Source organism: Monopterus albus, unplaced genomic scaffold, assembly GCF_001952655.1.
Source record: "Monopterus albus unplaced genomic scaffold, M_albus_1.0 scaffold195.1, whole genome shotgun sequence".
In the NCBI taxonomy this organism is placed as follows: domain Eukaryota; kingdom Metazoa; phylum Chordata; class Actinopteri; order Synbranchiformes; family Synbranchidae; genus Monopterus; species Monopterus albus.
Genome location: NW_018128075.1, coordinates 748,706 through 769,158, shown reverse-complemented (window position 1 = coordinate 769,158; position 20,453 = coordinate 748,706). Strand labels below are relative to the sequence as shown.

The window sequence follows — 20,453 nt, the reverse complement described above, 5'->3', positions numbered from 1 at the left end:
TGAGCAGGCACTGTACGGCAAATGTGGCTAATGTAGGAAATCAAGCGAAATACTGAGCCATTTTTGCAGATTTGCTTGAGGTCAACATTTTGTGACTTGCCAGACGCATCATTTGTACATAGTTTTGTATAATCATAATATCTAGACAGAATTGATTCCTTAAATAAATGGATACCGGAGTGCATTTTTTCATGAAAGCTTTTGGATCTCTGATAAAACCAGAAATAGTCTGGGGCGCCCTGATATCCCAACGGTTTACGGTGAGGTGCACTGTACACCATGCACAGCGTGTGTGTAGTTTTGGCAGTTTCGACCTCAGGTCTCAGCATCTGTTTTCCCCATTTCCTGCCCACTTTAATATCTAAATAGAGGCAAAAATGGCCAAAATATTTAATAAAAACTATGATCAACAATAGTCAGGATATGACCAAAGTAAAGATTACACCGGCATTTTGACACGTATACTGTATGATGTTCTCTCTGCTGTTCCTCACTAGTGATGATGTTACTCTCAGAATCACATGCTGTAAAAATAACTCCTATAAGAGCTGGTTTTACTGTGTATTACACTGAATGAATGACTCATTGAGGCGGTGCAGGTGCAGAAACTTTTGAATTTTAATAGATTTCATTATCTACAGCCAGCACCTTAACAATCCAGCTAGGGGGTCCTCTCTCAGCCATGTGTGGAGCAGCTGTGATGGTGTTGGTGAATATAATTTGAAATGCCCTACTGTGTAGATTTTATTACGCCAGCTTCTGATCCATTTTAGCATTGTGGGTGTGCTGGGGTAAATTGCTGTTGGTTGTTTCTGCCACCCCTTCTTTGCAAAATTGTTTCTTCTGAGCTATTTTAGTGCTTTGTCTGCCTTTGTCTCTCTGTCTTGTTTTTTTTTTTGCCTCCTTCTTCTTATGTAAACAGAAACACTTTAAGTCATATTATTATTCCTATTATATATTATTCATTCTGTCCTTCATTTTTATTCATCTCTCTGTTTCCCAGTCTTTTCCTACCTTCCCACTTTTTGGAAAGCTTTGGCTTTATGAGGCAACCCCATTTTGAATGTCTTTACACCCAGTGAGCCTGGTGTGTGCCAGTTCTGCTCCTCTGGGACTCAGATATTATCAAGTAGAAGACATTAAACTGTGGAGGAACATACCCCAGGAAACAGTTGTGCAGTAAATGTAGTTAAAAATTAAAGAAACTTTACAAGAGTAAAACAGAAACATGGGGATTGTGTATGTGAGGAAGTGTCCTCCCTACTAAACTGCAGTTTAGATGTATGATTTGACTTAATTTTGACAACTGGGCCATCATTTTTTATTTCCACTCTCTCATAGTGCAGCTCTGGGTCCAGTGAAACCAGACTCAGACTACTTTAAAAAGTTGCATTTGGACAATTCTCAACTTAGAATTTAAAGATGACAGTGACTCAGCAGATAGAGCGGGTTTTCCACTAATCTCCACTGATCCTGAGCTGCTTCTGTCCACAATGTCGACGTGTTCTTGAGCCTGACACTGAACCCCGCTCGCCACTAATGGTTGAGCCAGTGCCTTGTACGTTATCCCCCCGCCATTGGCGTATGTATGAAAGGATAAATGAGGGAGAACGTTGCCTTTTTACTAACTCTTTTATATTTAAACTAGCTAATAAGGTACACAATGTAAACACACAACACCAAAAAGAAGCATAAACAAAGCAACAGCAAATAATGTCTTAAAATGAGAAGTACAAAAGGAGAAGTACAAAATCTCTGAGAAGGTGATTAGTAATTATTGGCATGGAAATTGAAAGCTGTTGTACAGTACTGTGTGTTCTGTAAAGACAAAATACTGGCTAAAATTAACCTGACGCTGTATCAGATGTGTCAAAGTGAATGGTTTCGTCTCAGACAACCACAGCCCACAGAGGAACAATAACTAGATGACACTCTTCTGATGTGAAAAGAGAACATTTTTATATTAAAAATCAGATCAAGTGAGAAAAATATGAAAGAATCATATTCTTTTTCAGCTGTAGGACCAATAGTCACTTTTCACCTTTTAGATTTGTAAATGTAAAGATGCTTAAATATCTTATTAGCCAAGGTTTTGCTGTGACCAAAGACAGACCTCTGAAACAAATTTGTTACTCTCCACTATGTTGACAAATGTTCTGACATTTACTGTATGTTGACTAGATCATTCAAATTAACTGCTGCCGTGCACATCTGACACATGCTAAGCTGAACACGTGTACTCCTGCTGACATCTTTTGGCGTGATTAGTAAATCAGCCTCTTGACCTTTACACACCCACACTCTCTGAAAGCTTGAATTTTAAGAAGCAACAGTCAAGCAGAGGTAATATTTTGGTGCTCCTGGAAGATGTCTATGGATCACATCACATATCAGCATCAGACCGGTTCACGAACATGCAGCTTGTTGTCCAGCTCTGTCTGACAGGAGTCACGATAACAAACAGGAAGTATTGTTGATGAAGCTCTAAGCTTTCCACAGCACTGAAAGCGTTCTTCTAGTATTAACATAAATATTCATGAGAGGAGCAGGCCTTCAGGTAAGGGTGGGCTGTTACCTTTGCTTATGCCAAGTCAGCTGTGGGAGAATCATGCAAATTATACGTAAAGTTGATGTAGAACATTAATATTCATAGAAAATGTAACATAGACCCTGATGTGAGCAGACATGAAGTCCTTCAAATTGATACTCATTCTCCTGTTTATGACTAACCTGTATTCTGGCCACATTCTACAGATTATGGTAGATTGAAAAGTCATTGTGTGTGTGTGTGTGTGTGTGTGTGTGTGTGTGTGTGTGTGTGTGTGTGTGTGTGTGTGTGTGTGTGTAGGTGGAACCAGTTGGACCTAGCCATTGTGCTTCTGTCAGTGATGGGCATCACCCTGGAGGAGATTGAGATCAACGCCTCACTTCCCATCAACCCCACCATCATCCGAATCATGAGGGTGCTCAGGATAGCACGAGGTACACACTCACACACACACACACACACACAAAAGCTAATTTTAAATCCCCTATCACATAATATTTCTGTCAAATAAGCATTTTCAGACCAAGATTGCACACAGTGTAACTCTTACAACCTCGGCTTCAGCTGGATCTTTCCTGAAACAGGTTTATATTGGAGACCTACATTTTCCATGATTTGACCTGCTTGAAAACTATATTTTTTTATATCTTAATAAGATACTACCTCCATGTTTTCCTCCTGTTAATACAAGTGTATCATTCTTTAATGCTTACCAGTTGTCAGGATAAATTAAAAGTAATGTAATTTCCACAGCACTAATTTCACAGGTTTACAACATGTTAAATAAAAATAGTTTTCTGCTTGTGGTTCGCAGTTTTTTTCCACTCACTGTCAGTGAAACTCCACACTGATAATTCAGATTAAAAGCCTGGCAGACGTTCAGGCTTGATCTTACCCATTTGTGTAAGCTTTTACTGTGAAGCATCTGCAGGAAGTGTTGTCTTTCACAGACTTCTGACGAACAGTGAACATTAAAAATGGCAAAGTAAAAGCAATTAAAATTCATTAGTGGGAACATCACTGTTACAACGATGGAATTACCACTGTAAAAATGTGCATTAGGTCATGTGCACTGGTGTATCACAATTAATGTCCTGGATTTATTAGGCCATTATTTGAAAGCAGCTTTTATTTGAGAACTTACAGAAAATTAATTGCTGAAGGAATGTTAAAGTGAGGTGAAAAATATTTTTTCTTTTCCTTTTGTCTTTTGAAACATTAAGGAACAAACACAGTTTTGCTAAAGAAAAATGTTTTTAATTATTTATTTTTAGTCAAGACCACCCATTCTCTACAGCATTTATATTCGTGTAATATATACTATACAGTACATTTGCATGATATACAGTCCAGTTGTTAGCTTAGTTTTACCTGAATAAAGGTAAAGCTAATTTTCATTCTTTCACCTTTTACTGTGTGTCACTGGGCACCTGTGTTCTTACTGCTCAGAGGAAATGGCTCTCTGGACCTCGTAGTTCCTCTTAACTTCACTCTGAGGACAATAAAGGCTAATTACACCAGTCTCACTTAATCCTTGCCCCCGTACCTTCACCCTCTGCCTTCCATAATACTGCCCAGGGACCGCTGAATAGACTCATGGGTATTATACTAATTAAACAGCAGCCGGTGGTAATTAACAAGCAAGTGGGGTATTTGATTATGAGTGTGAGAGTTACTGATGACTTTTAGCCTCTCCTTTATACCACTCTGTCTGAATGTTAACTACGTTGTACAACTATGAGGAAGAATATTAAGATGTTTCACAATCATCTACTTCTTTCACGTAGCTGAAGACTCAAACCACTTTGAACATAAGAAGAAATTCAGGGACCCTTGTGGAATATTTAAGTAAAAAGTTGCAGCAGTTAGGTGTATATTCATGTTGCTAGTTTATGTTGTTATGGCCTTCCCTGGTATGCTAGTGGTTAAGGCGCAGCGCTTTCACCTGTGACGATTCGCTGTGGGTACCCTTAAAATGGGAAAAAGGCAAAAGTGACATTCATTCAGTTTATGTTGTTATACATACATTAAAGGATGCAATATGAATTTCATCTATAGTGTAGTGTAGCTACATTCATGGTAGTAACCTAATGTTACTTCCAAAGACAAGGGGCAACTTTACTAACAAAATATCCAAACACATTCATTTAAGTAGGTAAGGTTTATTTATATAGCACCTTTCGCAGATAAAATCACAAAGTGCTTCACAAAGACAACAATGAAAATCGGAAAGCAGGCAAACAACAATATATCAACGAATAATATGTAAAACAATGATAAAAACACATTAAAACCTAGTAGATGTGATATTTGGAAACACCGAATCTTAATGTCATCACTTTAAGAGGCAATTCATGCCGTGCACGTCCCCATATCCGCTAAGGTCAAGTGACGTCATTTTCATCAGGTCCGCACAGCAAATGTCACAACTGCGCATGTGCCACAGTGCCTGAAACCATCGGCTTAGTATGAATAGGAACACATGTCCACCCCTCATCCATGTCCACGTGCACACGAGGGTTTGCGCAAAGCATGAATTCCCCTCAAGTACGGTAATATGATATTTTTCAACCGGACAATAATAAAGACTCATCTGGAGTTACATTCAATTGCTACCAGTGGAGCAGTAGACTAGAGTAATCTTCTGGGGCTTCCTGTTAAAAGCCTGGCTCCAGCATTCTGCACAATCTGGAGACGATTTACAGTTGACATATTGCAACCGATAAGAAGGGAATTACAGTAATCAACACGTGCAGAGATAAAAGCATGATTAATCATCTCCAGGTCAGCCTTTGATAACATTTGCCTTAGTTTAAAAATATTTCTCAGGTGATAAAAACAATTTTTTTTACCACCTTTCTTACTTGGCAATCAAGAGACATAGTCTGATCAAACACAACACCAAGGTTTCTGATGCTCGACTGGACAGAGGAACCCAGGGAACCAAGGCGTTGTCTGATTGACGGGATCTTATTATCAGGCGCAATAATCAGCACTTCAGTCTTATTGGGGTTTATGTGAAGATAATTACTGTTAAACCAGCTCTTGATGGTTGACAAGCATTCTAACAATGAAGCTAAAAAATAAAACTCAGAGTCATTAAAAGAGCAAAAAGTTTGAACATCATTGGCATATAGATGATAAGACACCCTCTTAAAATGCCGAATTATCTGATCAAGAAGATAGATATATGTAACAGAAATAAAAGTGGACCCAGGACTGATCCCTGTGGAACACCACATGACAAACCAGCCACATCTGACATGACATTATTTAAAGCAACATTAAAAGTTCGATCGCTAAGATACGAAGAGAACCACCGGAGGACAGATCCAGAGAACCCTAGTTCATGCTGAAGCCGACCAATCAAGATTCCATGATCAACCGTGTCAAAAGCAGATGTTAAATTTAACATAACCAGGACTGTGTAGCGACCGGAGTCTGCCGCCATCCTTATGTCACTTGATACTTTTAGCAAAGCGGTATCAGTGGAATGAATCTTCCGAAAACCTGACTGGAATTCATCCAATAGTTTATTCTGCTCCATAAAAATAATAAGCTGTTCTGCTACAGCTTTTTCCAAGACCTTAGCCATAAAAGGGAGTTTTGATATTGGCCTATAATTCTTTGGCTTAGATTGATCAAGACCCGTTTTTTTAAGAATTGGATTTACAGTCACGTGTTTCAAATAACCAGGGACAGATCCAGTCTCAAGTGAAAGATATACATTAAGTTCATTTAACTAATTAACAAGTCTGTGACAAATGTAAAGAAATGTTGCATCAAAGATTTAACCAAAACAGAACTGCCTGCTTCTAAGTGATGTTGTTGTCTAGGAGTTTGAAGAAAAAGGCCTAACAGCGCTGAGTAATGATGTAGAGCTGCTCCAACCACACACATCACCTCCCTCTCACATGCACATGCACTATCTACCATCCTGAGAGAAGCCTGTCTCCCTGGATGCTTTATCTGAGCAGCCCTTGCTGTTCCCCATCAGAATACAGCTGTGGTTTTTTTCTCTCTGCTACCGACCGCATCATCAGCCATGTTCATCCTGAAATTGGACCACTGGGGGCTGTGGATAGTCTCTAATGGAGAGTCAGGAAACCTATTCTGTCTGCTGATCGTTTCTTATCTCTCACCCTCTCTTCCTCTGCCTACCTCTTATCTGTCTTGATCATTCCCCTTTGTCTCTGTGGTATCTTTCTGTTCTTTATTTTACTTTCTCTCATTCTTCAGGTCTTGTCTATTGTTTATCACCCAAACACACAAGTCCAAAGTTGTACACAGAGACACACATAGATCTATAAGTTTGTGTGGAAGATACATGTCTCATGCTGTGATTTCTCTTCAGTGCTGAAGTTGTTGAAAATGGCAACTGGGATGAGAGCCCTTCTAGACACAGTGGTCCAGGCACTTCCTCAGGTATGTGGCATCTCTCTCTCACATACACACACACACACACTTATACCAACAGGCTTTCTCAGGACCCAGAGGATTTAATTAACATTTGAGAAATGATAAACGAGCAGCACTGATAGAAGCTCCCTGAGAATTATGACTTTCAGGAAGTCGGGTTATGACAAAATTTTGCCTCCACTGTTACAACAGTTTGCTAACTTTATACTCCTACTCTTGTTTAATCAGATAAAACAAAGACCTTTGTCATTAGTTTCTTCCCACAACCGTTAATGAGACGAGAGCAGCAGGAAAGTTCTGCTCCCTTGGTAACACAACAAGGCTTTTTCTTCTTTAACCTTTGCTCAGATTCATATATATTGAAGTCTTTGACTACCATTTTGAGAATTTTGAGAGCTGCTATAACAGCCAGAGAAAGGTTAATAACACGACAGTGAACTCAAGTAAATGTCGACAGATTTTACTAATTGTGTACACCATGGGAAAATGCTACAATGTCCTTTAGATCATAGTAGTTATGCTCGATGGTCCCCGCAGATGGAGTTTACTGTAATGCAAACCAAGCTGATTCTTTTGAAGTTGTCTTAACTGAGATCATAGGCTCGGTTGTGAAATGTTATACTGGAGCCTCTTGTCCTTAATTCACCTTAATTCTCCTTTTTCCTCTTCCAAACTCTGCCACTGTGTCTGAACAGTCACAGTTGCTGGGTTTCTTGCTGCTCTCTTGCCATCTAGGCTTCACTTTGTCTGCCTCTATCTGTTCAGTTATTAATTAGCTGTGTTTCCTGTGTCTCCAGCAGAAAGTGCTTAAAAACAGATTTGGCCATCAGCCGGTTAGCAGCAGAAATGTTTTTTTTTTTTTTTTTGTCAGATAAATTATCACATGGTGTTTTTTTGACTTCAACACCCTCAACACGGCTTCCAGCTTTAGCGGTTTTACCTCTTCCAAAAAAGCCTTCCTCTTAGTGTTACCTGATCTAGCTAGTGGTCATGTCTGTGTCAGTTAGTTAGAATAGTTTGCAAGTGTGTGAGTTTAAACATAACAAGATTATAAAGGTAAGCTAGTGAGTAGATGAGGCACTGTGACGACATGTAAAACCCCAGAAAACCTCTGTAGTCTCATTTAGCCACTTGTTAGCACCCTCCTCTCTAAGACACACAAAAGCATTAAAAATCACGAGTGGGGTATTTCCTGATGTACTTCATTTCATAGAACAAAACGTGAAAATGTATTGGGCTCGTTTTAACCACAGAATTTATTCCAGACATCTAACCAAGAACCCACTGAAACTGGAAGCGCAAAAGGTTTTAGGACTCACTACTATGGCACTATAATTCATTCATAATGGGATTTGGAATAATAATAAAATACAGAACTTCTCCACTAAAGTATTTATCTGTGCCAGTTTATTGTTTAGGTATGATATAGAGTGATGTGGTGTAATTATTTTTTGACGAACATTTTATTCATCCATGTTAGTAACTTTACTGTGACAGCACAACATCTGGAAATCGCTACAGCCAGTTGCAGCCTAAGTTAGATTAGATTAGATTAGATTCAACTTTATTGTCATTACCCATGTACAAGTACAAGGCAACGAAATGCAGTTTAGCATCTAACCAGAAATGCAATAACAGTCTACAGAATCCATAAATATACACACAAAGATCCAGCTTATGATCATTTGTCAAATAGTGTTTTCTTGTTTTCAAAAGATATAGAAAATCATATAAAAGTGCCAAATACTACTAAAGGTATAAATGTTTTATAGGATTAATTCCAGCTGTCTTTACTGCTAGCTCCTTATAAACCGGATGAAGGAGATTTTTTTATTTTATTTTATTTGCATGCAGAGATCAAATAAAAATTGGATTTTCAAAATGAGATTACGAGGTCACAAGACCAAAATGTGTAAAACGCTACCTCATTTCTTCTTACAGCCCCATCATAAAATGACATACCATTTTTCATCTTATGCGTCTTCTCTAGGGTGTAATATATCTCTTGCTGCATATAAAATAGAAGTAGCTGAAGCTCTGCCTCTCTCCACCTTTTACAAATATTATGAAGGTCTAATTTTTTTTTTATTTCTTTTGTAATGCAAGGCGACCAGAGAAAAATACGCTAATGGATATGGGCTGACTGCTCTTTTTAAAAAAGCTCTTTATTAAGTTAATTTGTAATGGAGTGAGTCTGTGCAGCCAGAAGTAGATTTTTGTTTTACTTCTGCTGCCTTATCAGTGTGCTGCCTGAACCCTCTGGGAGGATTTTGATCTCCTTGATGTTTGGGTAGGAAAACACATGCAGGCACACAGGTGTATGCAATAACACAAATAAAAACAGGCTCACACACTGAGGCGAAGCTACAGTCCCAGAAATCTCCAACACTTCTGTCACACCTCAGATGAATAGGTTCCTTTTCCATCCACTTGAACTCGTTTTCCTTGCAGTCCTGGCTTTCAATTGAACAGAGTTCATAAATAAAATAAATGTCAGTTCATAGAAGGCTGTAAATTACCAGCTGTGCTTTTAAAATAAACAGTACAATACCAGAGGAGGCAAAGAGGAGTCAATTTTTTTCCCCCAGTTTTATATTAATGTGAGTGAAAAAGTTGTTTTAGTTATATGAGAATCAAAGTATCACTTTGAGTAGTGTCAACCATATTACAGGATCACTTTTTCTCTTTTCAAAGAGATGTCATTTTAAATTTCCTTAATTTTCTTGCAATGTTATTCTTCACAGATGAGTAAAATGTGTCAGAGAAACATTTTGCCACATTATGAACCAAAACACCTACACAACTATACCATAAAGGGTGCTCCACAATGATGCAGATGACTGAGACATGGTTTCATTAGTCTAAACACAGAAAAACAGTGTGGGTTTGTTCACTACGTGTTCCAAAAGGTTTAAATATCAAAGTCCTTTCCGTTTCCTGCTAGCTTCGTTTGCCGGGTTGTTCCCATAGCATCCAGCAGTCTTCCATCGATCCCTCTGGTGTACTTTCACTCTCTGCTTGAGTGATCTACAGGTCTCAGATGGGCTTAAAACTTGCAAACTGCTTCAGGGCAAGTCTTAGCTTTTAATATCCACCAGGACACATCAACATGCACAGCTGGGGAGAGGAAGAAAGCTGTCTCTGTACTTCAGATTTCTCCCATTTCTTTTCCTCTCATTATTTATTCTCTTCCTTCTATGTCACCCTGTCCTCCAATTAAAACAACTCTCTAATCCACCCTCTCAGTTTACTTGTCTGGAACTCTACGGTTACATATTCAAAAGCACTTCATTGCTTTACCTGTGAGGTGACTTGGCTAACGGCGTTCTGCTTAGTGCCTAACCCAGGGGTACTTTACCAATTTGCATTGCATACCTCTGTCTGTGAAAGCTTGGCGTCTCTACATGGATGGATTCACACCTGTTAGCAAGTCACCAAGTTTTCCCCAAACTCTGTAGTACAGTGATTTAAATTGTCCACTTTTTACAGTTATTTCTGATCTGATGAAATGTTTACCTGATCCTTGATGTTCCTGTGTAGCTTTATGACTTTTAGGCTTTTCTGGTTGTAGTGTGAAACATCTGCAGTGACGGAGAAAATACTGGTTTATTCTGGGTGAAGCATGAAAAAGGGGAAACAGATGATTCAAAAAACTGCTAATTCTGTTGTTTGGAAGGTGTTTTTTTTTTTTGTATCAGGATGAACATTAACTAAGTCATTTAAAACTCAGTACTGCTGCAAAATGCTATACGTGATATTGGAAAAATGACTGGTCATGTCCTGTTAATTAAACCATCAACTGTGATTCTGTACTATTTAAATGACACTTAAAAGTTAAGCAGGGGAGTAGAATCAGTTCACCGGACCCACCACAACTAACAGTAAAAGTAATCCTGATTTCATTCAATAAAAACAAATATTTGATTTACGTCTGTTAATATAATATGATTGTTTGTGTGACAGGTGGGAAATCTCGGTCTTCTCTTCATGTTGCTGTTCTTCATCTATGCAGCTCTGGGTGTGGAGCTGTTTGGAGAACTAGGTACGTCTGTTCTGTCCCTAAAACATGATACAATATAATTCTTTATCATTTCTACTTTTTTTCCACTGACTCTCACAACACTATGGCCCCTTTTCCATCGCTTAGTACCAGCTCAACTCGACTTGACTCTGGTCGCCTTATTTGTTTTTCCATCAGTCATATCTTGGTGGTAGTACCCATTACCTGATACTATTTATGGTATCCCCTTTGTTGAGGTTCCAAGCAAGCTGAGGCGACGTGTGTAAACACTGCAGACTAGCCACTACTATGCAGTGATACTGCCATTGATGAACCCAGGTGCTAACACCAGTCGCTTGTTCTTCGTTCATTCATAATATTAGCTGCCACTTCTCTCTCACGAGTGTTACAGATGGTTGTGTTTATGGTGACAGAGGCTGCGAGCCACTGTTACTATATAATATAACCGTTACATTACGTGAGCCACCACATCGTACATCTTATCACGTAGCCCGTAGGTTACCGGATGTGATAATACAAGTACAATGGATACAGCTGTGCCTGCTAAGCAGAGCTAGCTAGCTGGCACGTTAGCAGGTCATTACATCTCCGAAAACATCTGAGCAAATTTGTAATTGGTATTAATTGGATAAATTGACCACATATTTGAAAATTAGATGGTTATTTTCTCACCTGAAAAACTTAATAAGACTTAATAAAATGGCATAATAACAGTCCTAGGATGATAATTATGGCTGCTTTGAGCAGGGCAGGCTCACAGCAGTTTCCTCAGTGCTGTGACAACCAGCTACATGGTGATGGGGACTGTCTGCAGTGGGAAAACAAAGCACCTGGTACTAAAACAGAGTAGAATGGAGTAAAGTCGAGTTCCTGGATTCCACCAGGAGATGGAAAAGGGTCTCATGTAAGTTATGACCAATGTGTCTGTTCAGCCACCATCAAGTCATTGGAAATCATTTCAAGTCATTTTGTGTTTGGTCAAATAAAGAAATTATTGCCTCTTAGCAGCACATTTTTTGAAAAGCAGTCTATATAGCTTTCTTTGGCCGGTCAGAATGAAAAACTAATCACTTGTTTCTTTCTGTCTGACTGATTTTTTTTTTGGCCTAGAATTTCTAGTAATTTGTAGAATTCAAGTGATGTGAAATTACAATCAACGGAAGAATTCTTGTGTAGCAAAAACTGGAGAAAATGATACATGGTCCATTATGCTTAGTCAAGGCTTTGTCTGGATTCCTCTGTGACACAGAAATCTTACACTTGAGTGATTGGCAAGGCCCCATAACATTGGTGAGTCTGTGTGACGTTTGGCACATGTGGTTCAATCAACCAGCCACTGATAAATCTGTGCTAATCTATGATGATACTGTGATACTTGATGTCTTTGTCCATTTTGACTCTGATAAAGACATTCCAAAATATGTTTCTGTTTGCACTTTGGAAGGTTCCAAATTAGTGTGCCCTAGTCCTTTGCTCCTCCTTTCTGTTAGCAGGACATCAATCAATCGATCATTTCTAATTACACAGTATGAGCAGACAGATACAATGAAGCACAACTCGAAAGTTTTGTGACTGAAGAAATCATCTTAAATTGTTATTGCTTCATAATTGAACACAAAAGTTTGGAATAACCAAGTCTGCACTCAATAAAGCAATAAAGCTGTCTTTACCCTCTCTTCTTTCTTCATCGTGTCACCTCTCAGTGTGTAACGCTGACTACCCCTGTGAAGGGATGAGCCGACATGCCACTTTTGAAAACTTTGGAATGGCCTTCCTCACACTCTTCCAGGTTTCAACTGGTGACAACTGGAATGGCATCATGAAGGTACTTCAGTTTTTAGGAGAATTCATTTTATGTATTCATACCACTCTTATCGCTTGACATTTGTCAGTTGGTCTGGGATATCTAATCAGCAGAGCTGATCGGTTTTCACATCATCTCATCTCCTACAGCTGAGACAGAACAAACGTATTAAAATTTTACATGAGAGTCAAACATAAAAAGGACTGTCTCTACGTGAGACTCTAGAGATTTATTTCAGATTATATTTTATCTTTTTTGAGCTGCCAAAACCTATTTTACACCACTCTCGCCACAGATGGAAGCTGAGAAGCGAAATTGCAGCTAAAGGTCTTTTCAAAAGGTCAATTCAAATCTCAGGACCAGACGATATTTATACGGGGGAAATGAGTAATGAGTGTGTCCTTCGGCGAGAAATAATGTCAAAAAAGTAAATGTGCACTCAACAAAACCTTTCCATGATGAATAAAGATTAAATTTTACACTCACAAAATCTGATTATTTGATCCGCCACTTCACTCTCATCTATCACCGCCGTCAACTCTCCAATCACACCCAAGTACCTGAGCTCTTAAAATTTTATCGCAGCCCATATCCGGCAGATGGGTATTCAGTGCTGATTAGACTCTTAAACAGTGACTTGCTGTGAATGAAAGCAAGACAGACAGCGTCATTCTACTAATCATGGCTTTTCACTGTCTGTAACAACTGGTAGATTAATCTGTTGATGTGCTGACTGACTGAATAATTTGACAAAAGTTGTGTAATTCAGTCATAATTTATGTATGTGAAGCAGAAATAACAAACATTTACTAGATTCAGTCTTTTGGTTTTGGACTGTTTGTCAGACAAAACAAGACATTTAAAGACTTTGGGCTCTGGGAGATTGCTGTGGGCAATTTTTCCTGACATTATATCGAGCAAACAAATTATTTATTTGGAAAAATAATCAACACATTAACTGATATTGAAAAATATTGTTTATTGCAACCAATTCTTCCGTTTTATTCAGCCACCCTTCCTCTTTCTGTATTGCCTTAATTTCTGTTTGACCCTGCTTTTCCTCTTCATCAGTAACTAAAATCTACCAATACTCCATCACCCACCAGGACACCCTAAGGGAGTGCCCACCAAGTCGCCCTGGCAGCGACTACAGCTGCCACGCTGGACTGCAGTTCATCTCCCCGTTGTATTTCGTGTCCTTTGTGCTCACCGCTCAGTTCGTTCTGATAAACGTGGTGGTGGCCGTGCTGATGAAGCATCTGGACGATTCCAATAAGGAAGCACAGGAGGACGCTGAGATGGATGCTGAGATTGAGCTGGAGCTGGCTCAGGGAGGCCTCTGCTGCATGATGGGAGGTATCGGTGCCATCGCCGGGGCCACGGGTGGCGCTGCGAGTATGGCGGGTGTGGGCGGTGGAGCGTCCAGTGCAATTACAGCAGGGACAGTTGGGGGTCCAGGTGGTGGAGTGATGATGCCACTCCGAGATGGAGGAGGAGGCGGAACAGCTCGTGAGGGACACACAAACCATCGATGTCGACTCTACTCCCCTGCTCAGGTAAGAGCATGTTCAGACTTTCACTGCTGCTGTTACTGCTGATACAGGCCTCAGCCCCCTTCGATGCTTTATAATGCAGATCAGGATTACTGCAGGCAGTCTATTGATGCATGTCAACAATATGCAAATTATAACTTATTGTACTCCCTTACAGGCTCCGGTTATTACAGGGGAAAATAATGAATGTAGTTTTATTGGTGCTTCATTGTTTTTATACCTGATGTTCACTTTTTTTGACCTGTTCAATGGAATTATATTCCTATCAGGCAGTGATCAGACATGTTTTGCCTTTCAAACTCATTTGAGAAACTGAGTTTGTTTAGGTTAAACTGGGCTAAATATGGGATAAAGTGACAGTGTATTATTAGTATTTAGATGTCAAGATTATTTAGAATCACACTGAAATGCTGTTAATACTGTGTGTAACTTAGATATCTTAAAACATCTTTTTTAACCAAATTTAGCCTGGATGTGTAAACAGCTTTTGGCCTGACTTAGATATCTTAAAACATCTTTTTTATCCAAATTTAGCCTGGATGTGTAAAAATAACTCGTATCCATCATGTGTCTGTGTTCATTTAAATGCATTGGTCTGTTAGTAAGCAACAATATTCAGGCTTTGAAAAGGTGCTAGTTTCCTTTTGAAGACTCAGTAACAATGACAACACTGCATCTGAGTCAAGTCAGTAAAATATGGAAGCAAAAGTCTTATTAAAACTGTAGTGGAACATGTGGTTACATGCCACTTCATGTCCAGTTCTCAGCAGCATCAGCTAATTGAGTGGGATCATAAGAGATGATGGGCTCTGAGACTGGTGATCTCCTAACTGCATGCTCCCTGCAGCATTACATCCTGTCTAGATTCAGAAAGCAGTGCCAAACAGATGGATCATCAGTCACTAACCATCACCATATAATTACCTCAGTGAAAGTCATAGCCTGAGATATGTTTTTGCTTTGTTCCTCATGTTTTGTCCCTGGATATTATGGAATATGGAGATTTTAAAAGCCAGAAAAATAAACTTAATACAAAATTGATATTATTTTTGCCATCAGCTATGTCTTTTATGTTTTTTTGCTGATTTCAAAAAGCGGAAAACTCCAAAGTTCTAAAATTATTCTTTTTAGACTTAGCTTAATAAAGTTTTTATTAATTAAATTTGCCCACAAACAGAGAGGAACATGTAGCCTCATTTAGCGGTTTAGGGGGTTGATCATGCAAACTCCCTGTGAAGATTCAGTTTTCATCAACAGAAGTTTAGGATAACGAGTCAAATATTTGCACATGCACGAGATGCAGTGCATAAACAGGCCATGGTCCTATTGTGATTAACAACACATGATTGGCATGTTTATCCTGGTTATTTCAAGAATTCATTAGCTTCCTCTACAGCAACAGTTGGTGCTGCACACCCAGCCAGGCTCTGTGTGTCTGCACAACATCTGGAGTTGTTTTTATTCATGAAATACAGCTGTCCTCTTTGTGCAAATTCAACATGTTGCTGGCTTTTAAACACATGGATATGGAAATGCTAAAACACACACACAACACTTGAACTTGTGCAGAAAAACCACAAGCACACACATGCAAAAGTAGCTGCAGTCGCCACCATTCTAAACAACAAACATGCGCAGGGGCAGTAGTAGTGGTGGTGGTGGGTTCTTCGACTCCCTGATTGCTGCATCTCAAACAGCAAGTCAGTGCAAGCTACACTCACATAAAATGATTGCACCTGCAAACAAGAACAGTTGCAGGGGCAGAAAGAAAGAAATGGGTAAATAAACAAACTGAGACAGAAACAAAGGAGAAGTGAGGACGAGAAGATGGGAAATCAGGAAGTGAGAGAGGGAAAACAGAGCAAATGTATATGGAAACTGAGACAGAGAGTGTGAGAGGAGAGCATTGGTTGGCATTTTGGGAAAGCCAGTGAGTGACTACTTGTGTCACCACCTAACTGAATGAATGATTGTGGGAATTGACTAAAGTTGTGTTTGCACCAAACAAGTTTAAGGTGCTGTGTTTACTCCACAACTTTAATATGCTTGGGTGGACAACAGCAGTGCCAGGTAAACTGCAGGATGGCTCATTGGAAATGACCCTATAAACACAAACATAGAGTAGAAGTAGGAGACAGGAGCACCAGCTGTGCTTCATACCTAGAAAGCCAAACCTACAAAAAGAAGTCTGGACTTTTGCTCCCATGAATTTGCTCATATGGTATTTATTATTTTTTTAATTTAATATTTATTTAACTAAGAACTCCCACTGAGATTTAAAAACTTGCCAAAATGAGTACCAAGATTTGCAATTACAGAGTTAAATATAACAAAATCCACATAATAACATTACAATGACATATGACAATAGGCAGTCACTACAATTTGTTTAAAATGCCTCATTAGTTCAAGAATTGCAGAGACGTGACAAATAAGACAGATGTCAAGGAGTTTACCATGGTCTTAAATGTGGTTAATGATACCAATTTGTCCAGTTTAACTTCAACAATTTGTTCCAAGTATTCGAAGCAGAGAAGGAGAAGGCCTTCTTTCCCAGCTCCGTCCTAGCATACAGAGCTGATATGTATTCTGTGATCTTAAGTTGTAGTTTGACAAAGAATTTTGAACTACAAACAAGATGCTGGGGTAACTTGCCAAGAATGGGTTTATCAATAAAAATGAACAAGTGAATTAGCAGGTGCATGGCAAGAGAAGACCATCCCACTCTAGGATCAGGGTACAATGGTGAATCTGTGGTTTTGAATTTATGATCAACCTTAAGGCACTATGATAAACAGCATCCAGTCTACAAAGATAATGTGACAGATCAGTATAATCAAGAACAGGCAGAAAGGTGGCGGCAACCGGCTTTTCTTCTGGCTTCCGAAGAAAAACAAGATTTTTGTCTAAAATAAAATCCCAACTTGAATCTTAATTTCTTCACCAGATGTTCAGCGTGTTGCTTCAAGGAAAGGCAGATGTCAAACCACCCACCAAGGTATTTGTAAGAGGAAATAACTTCAGTCATGTTCCCTACAACTGACACAAGGTCAACTAAATCAATACTGGGGTTTTTTTTCTATTTGAGAAAACCCTTAGTTTTATCAACATTCAGTATAAATTTTAATTTAGAAAGTTGGGATTGTAAAATATTTAATTCCAACTGGAGCTTGGTTAGTGCCTCAGATACATCCACCAAGTTAAAACTGCACATTAAAGATTTAAACAACATACTTTGTGGTTTTAACTTTCAGCTGTCAATACCAGCTGACCCAGGGTTCAATGGTTTTGGTCTAACTTTTTCCAGTCACTTGTAACCCCCAAATTATCTATAATCAATCCAGTCATACTACTTTTAGGATCCTTTTCAGAAACAAAGCTTCTGCTCTGTGTGAACCTAATTATCCTAGCTCATTTTTTGTCCTTTGGTTCATACTAAAGGAATTTAACTTTATCATCCAACCCTAAATATGACACTGAATGAGTGGGTGACAGAGGCGGGAGGAGAGAACAGAGTGAGGGGCTGGAATAGAATGGCTGGAAGACACAGTGAGATTGTGAGTGGGTGGCGGGCTCTGCCACAGTCTCATGGTCTACTGATATTTTTAACCAGAAGAGGAGTAAAAAAGACACGTAATAAAGAGGAAGAGCTGTTTTCGCCTGTCTTTCTATCGGCACTGTATTTTATATGCCTGTTCTTATTAGCCAACATATCACTTTGTTAGAATATAAGCAGTGTTTGGCCTGTTTTTCATGCATTCATATTGAGCTGTTAATTTTTACTCCAGAGAACACAGCCTGCAAAACTAGCACCATAATATGTGATGAGTAAAAGAAAGAGAAGAAAAAGGGTCATATAAAACTTTATATGAATGTGCTTAAATACACAAAAGTCTAGGAACCTCTTTGCAAATAACCCATTAGATTTTCAGAGATCACTTCGACTCCTTGTGGAGACAAGTCAGGCATTTTGGAAACTGCAGCTCATCAACGAAAGACCGTTTAAGAAACTATGTACTGTCAAAATCAGAATTTGTTCAAAAGGTGAAACCTATAGGCACAAAGAAAATGACTTTTATTAAGTTGTATACTATAATAACTGCCTTGTCATATGCATTTGCCTAGTGCTAAAGAGAAAAGCTGTTCTCCCAGCCTTGGTGGATGGGAGAAACCAGATGGCAGTGCAGTGAATCAAACAGGTTCATGAGCACCATTTACCACAGCCAAGGTCTCGAATCTGAGCCAAGCAGTCAAGCTGCCTCCCCCCTCATTGTGCATCTCCCAGCACTTGAAACATTCGGAACGTGTTTGCTCATACATCAGCGGGTGCTGCCAAGGTCTGGTTATTGACTGTGGGTTCCGTCTTTGCTTCACACCCTTTAGCAGTAACTCTCAGAAAGAAGTGGAAAGAGCAGTGACTAGAGGGAACAATCTGTGTAAACTGTTGGGATGGCAGCAGGAAAAAGTGAGCTGCTATGGAAAAATATAAGTCAGACTTAGGGAGAAAGTAACTACCTGAGACAAATAGGACTGAAAACAAAATCAAAACGAAGGGAAAATGGAGGCGAATCTGCAAGTGAAAGGTAGTTTTGTTTCACAGAAACAGAAAAAGAGATGGTGGTTACATTTAAAGGTGGTTATTCACCCTCAGCTATCACTGTATAGAGGCATATCACTAGGTGTTTGGTGGTGCTGATTAGTCTCACCAAGCTGTAGGGGTCCTCCACTTCTGTTGTGTGCCACCACCTTTATGCTTTTTGCTGCTGTGGAGGCAAAGTGAAATTCATTTAAGATATAAAAAAAATTACACACATCATGCAAATAAAAACTGTCTGAGACATGTACAGTATACTGTTGCAGTGGGGAGGGAGTGGCACTTGGCAGGGTCCCCCAGAATGCCCCTCTGGACGGACGGTATATAGTTTGGACCTGGCGGGACTTGTTCACAGTGTTCAGTGTGTAATGTGTGGCTGCTGTGGTGTTCCTGGGTGTGTGAGTAATAAAATAGCAGCTCGCGAGTGTGCAAATACGGCAGTTTTGGTGTCCAGCTCCTTCTTGTCCCCAGCTGACGTTACAGTACTATACAAACTAAAATCAGTGCTTTTATCACATCATACAAAAACCAATATGTACAGCCTCCTTTATATTATCTGAATGCAAGTGAATGGCCTTCCTCAGCTTGATAAATATAAATGATAATTACACTGTATGTATGCAGTGTCATTTTCATGGCTACAGTAACGGTGTACTCATCAAGTTAACTGTTGTGAGGCAAAATTACTGAAAAGATGCCTCATGGCAAAGAAACAAGAGAAGTCAGACAATCTAGTGGGTATTAATCAAACCCCTGATGTATATGAAGCCTAAAACAAAGGTAGTCTATAAAATATTACCACTGTAAATGTCCATTTCAATGTGGCTTTGTGGTTCATCTTAGCCTACTGTATACAGTAGTAGTGGTGCACACAACAGGGTTTACCTCAGACATTTCAGGTGCAGTACTTTACAGTTTGACCTCAAAATAAAGTAATTTAGATGTTTGTGTCACATCACATGCATCATGTATCCCTGCATTATTAGCTGCTGTGCTCTGCTGCTATATTACTACAACACTGTGATCTGAGGTCTTACAGTAGGTTGTGGTTACTCATTCTTTCATGAAGGGAAAATGGAGGCGAATCTGCAAGTGAAAGGTAGTTTTGTTTCACAGAAACAGAAAAAGAGATGGTGGTTACATTTAAAGGTGGTTATTCACCCTCAGCTATCACTGTATAGAGGCATATCACTAGGTGTTTGGTGGTGCTGATTAGTCTCACCAAGCTGTAGGGGTCCTCCACTTCTGTTGTGTGCCACCACCTTTATGCTTTTTGCTGCTGTGGAGGCAAAGTGAAATTCATTTAAGATATAAAAAAAATTACACACATCATGCAAATAAAAACTGTCTGAGACATGTACAGTATACTGTTGCAGTGGGGAGGGAGTGGCACTTGGCAGGGTCCCCCAGAATGCCCCTCTGGACGGACGGTATATAGTTTGGACCTGGCGGGACTTGTTCACAGTGTTCAGTGTGTAATGTGTGGCTGCTGTGGGGTTTCTTGGGGGGTGTGT

The 20,453-nt window shown here is 39.4% G+C and overlaps 1 protein-coding gene across 1 annotated transcript in view; it reads left to right on the top strand.

Annotated features, from left to right (window-relative positions):
- The window catches only part of LOC109970351 (voltage-dependent T-type calcium channel subunit alpha-1I-like), a gene marked incomplete at its 5' end in the record, with an annotated part of 125,189 nt that overhangs the window by 91,982 nt on the left and 12,754 nt on the right, over positions 1 to 20,453 (top strand). Inside the window, 5 exons of the mRNA XM_020617854.1 lie at positions 2,849 to 2,982; positions 6,903 to 6,973; positions 10,931 to 11,009; positions 12,692 to 12,813; positions 13,899 to 14,348. Of these exons, the coding sequence (XP_020473510.1) occupies positions 2,849 to 2,982; positions 6,903 to 6,973; positions 10,931 to 11,009; positions 12,692 to 12,813; positions 13,899 to 14,348 (856 nt within the window). The remainder of the gene's footprint in view (positions 1 to 2,848; positions 2,983 to 6,902; positions 6,974 to 10,930; positions 11,010 to 12,691; positions 12,814 to 13,898; positions 14,349 to 20,453) is intronic.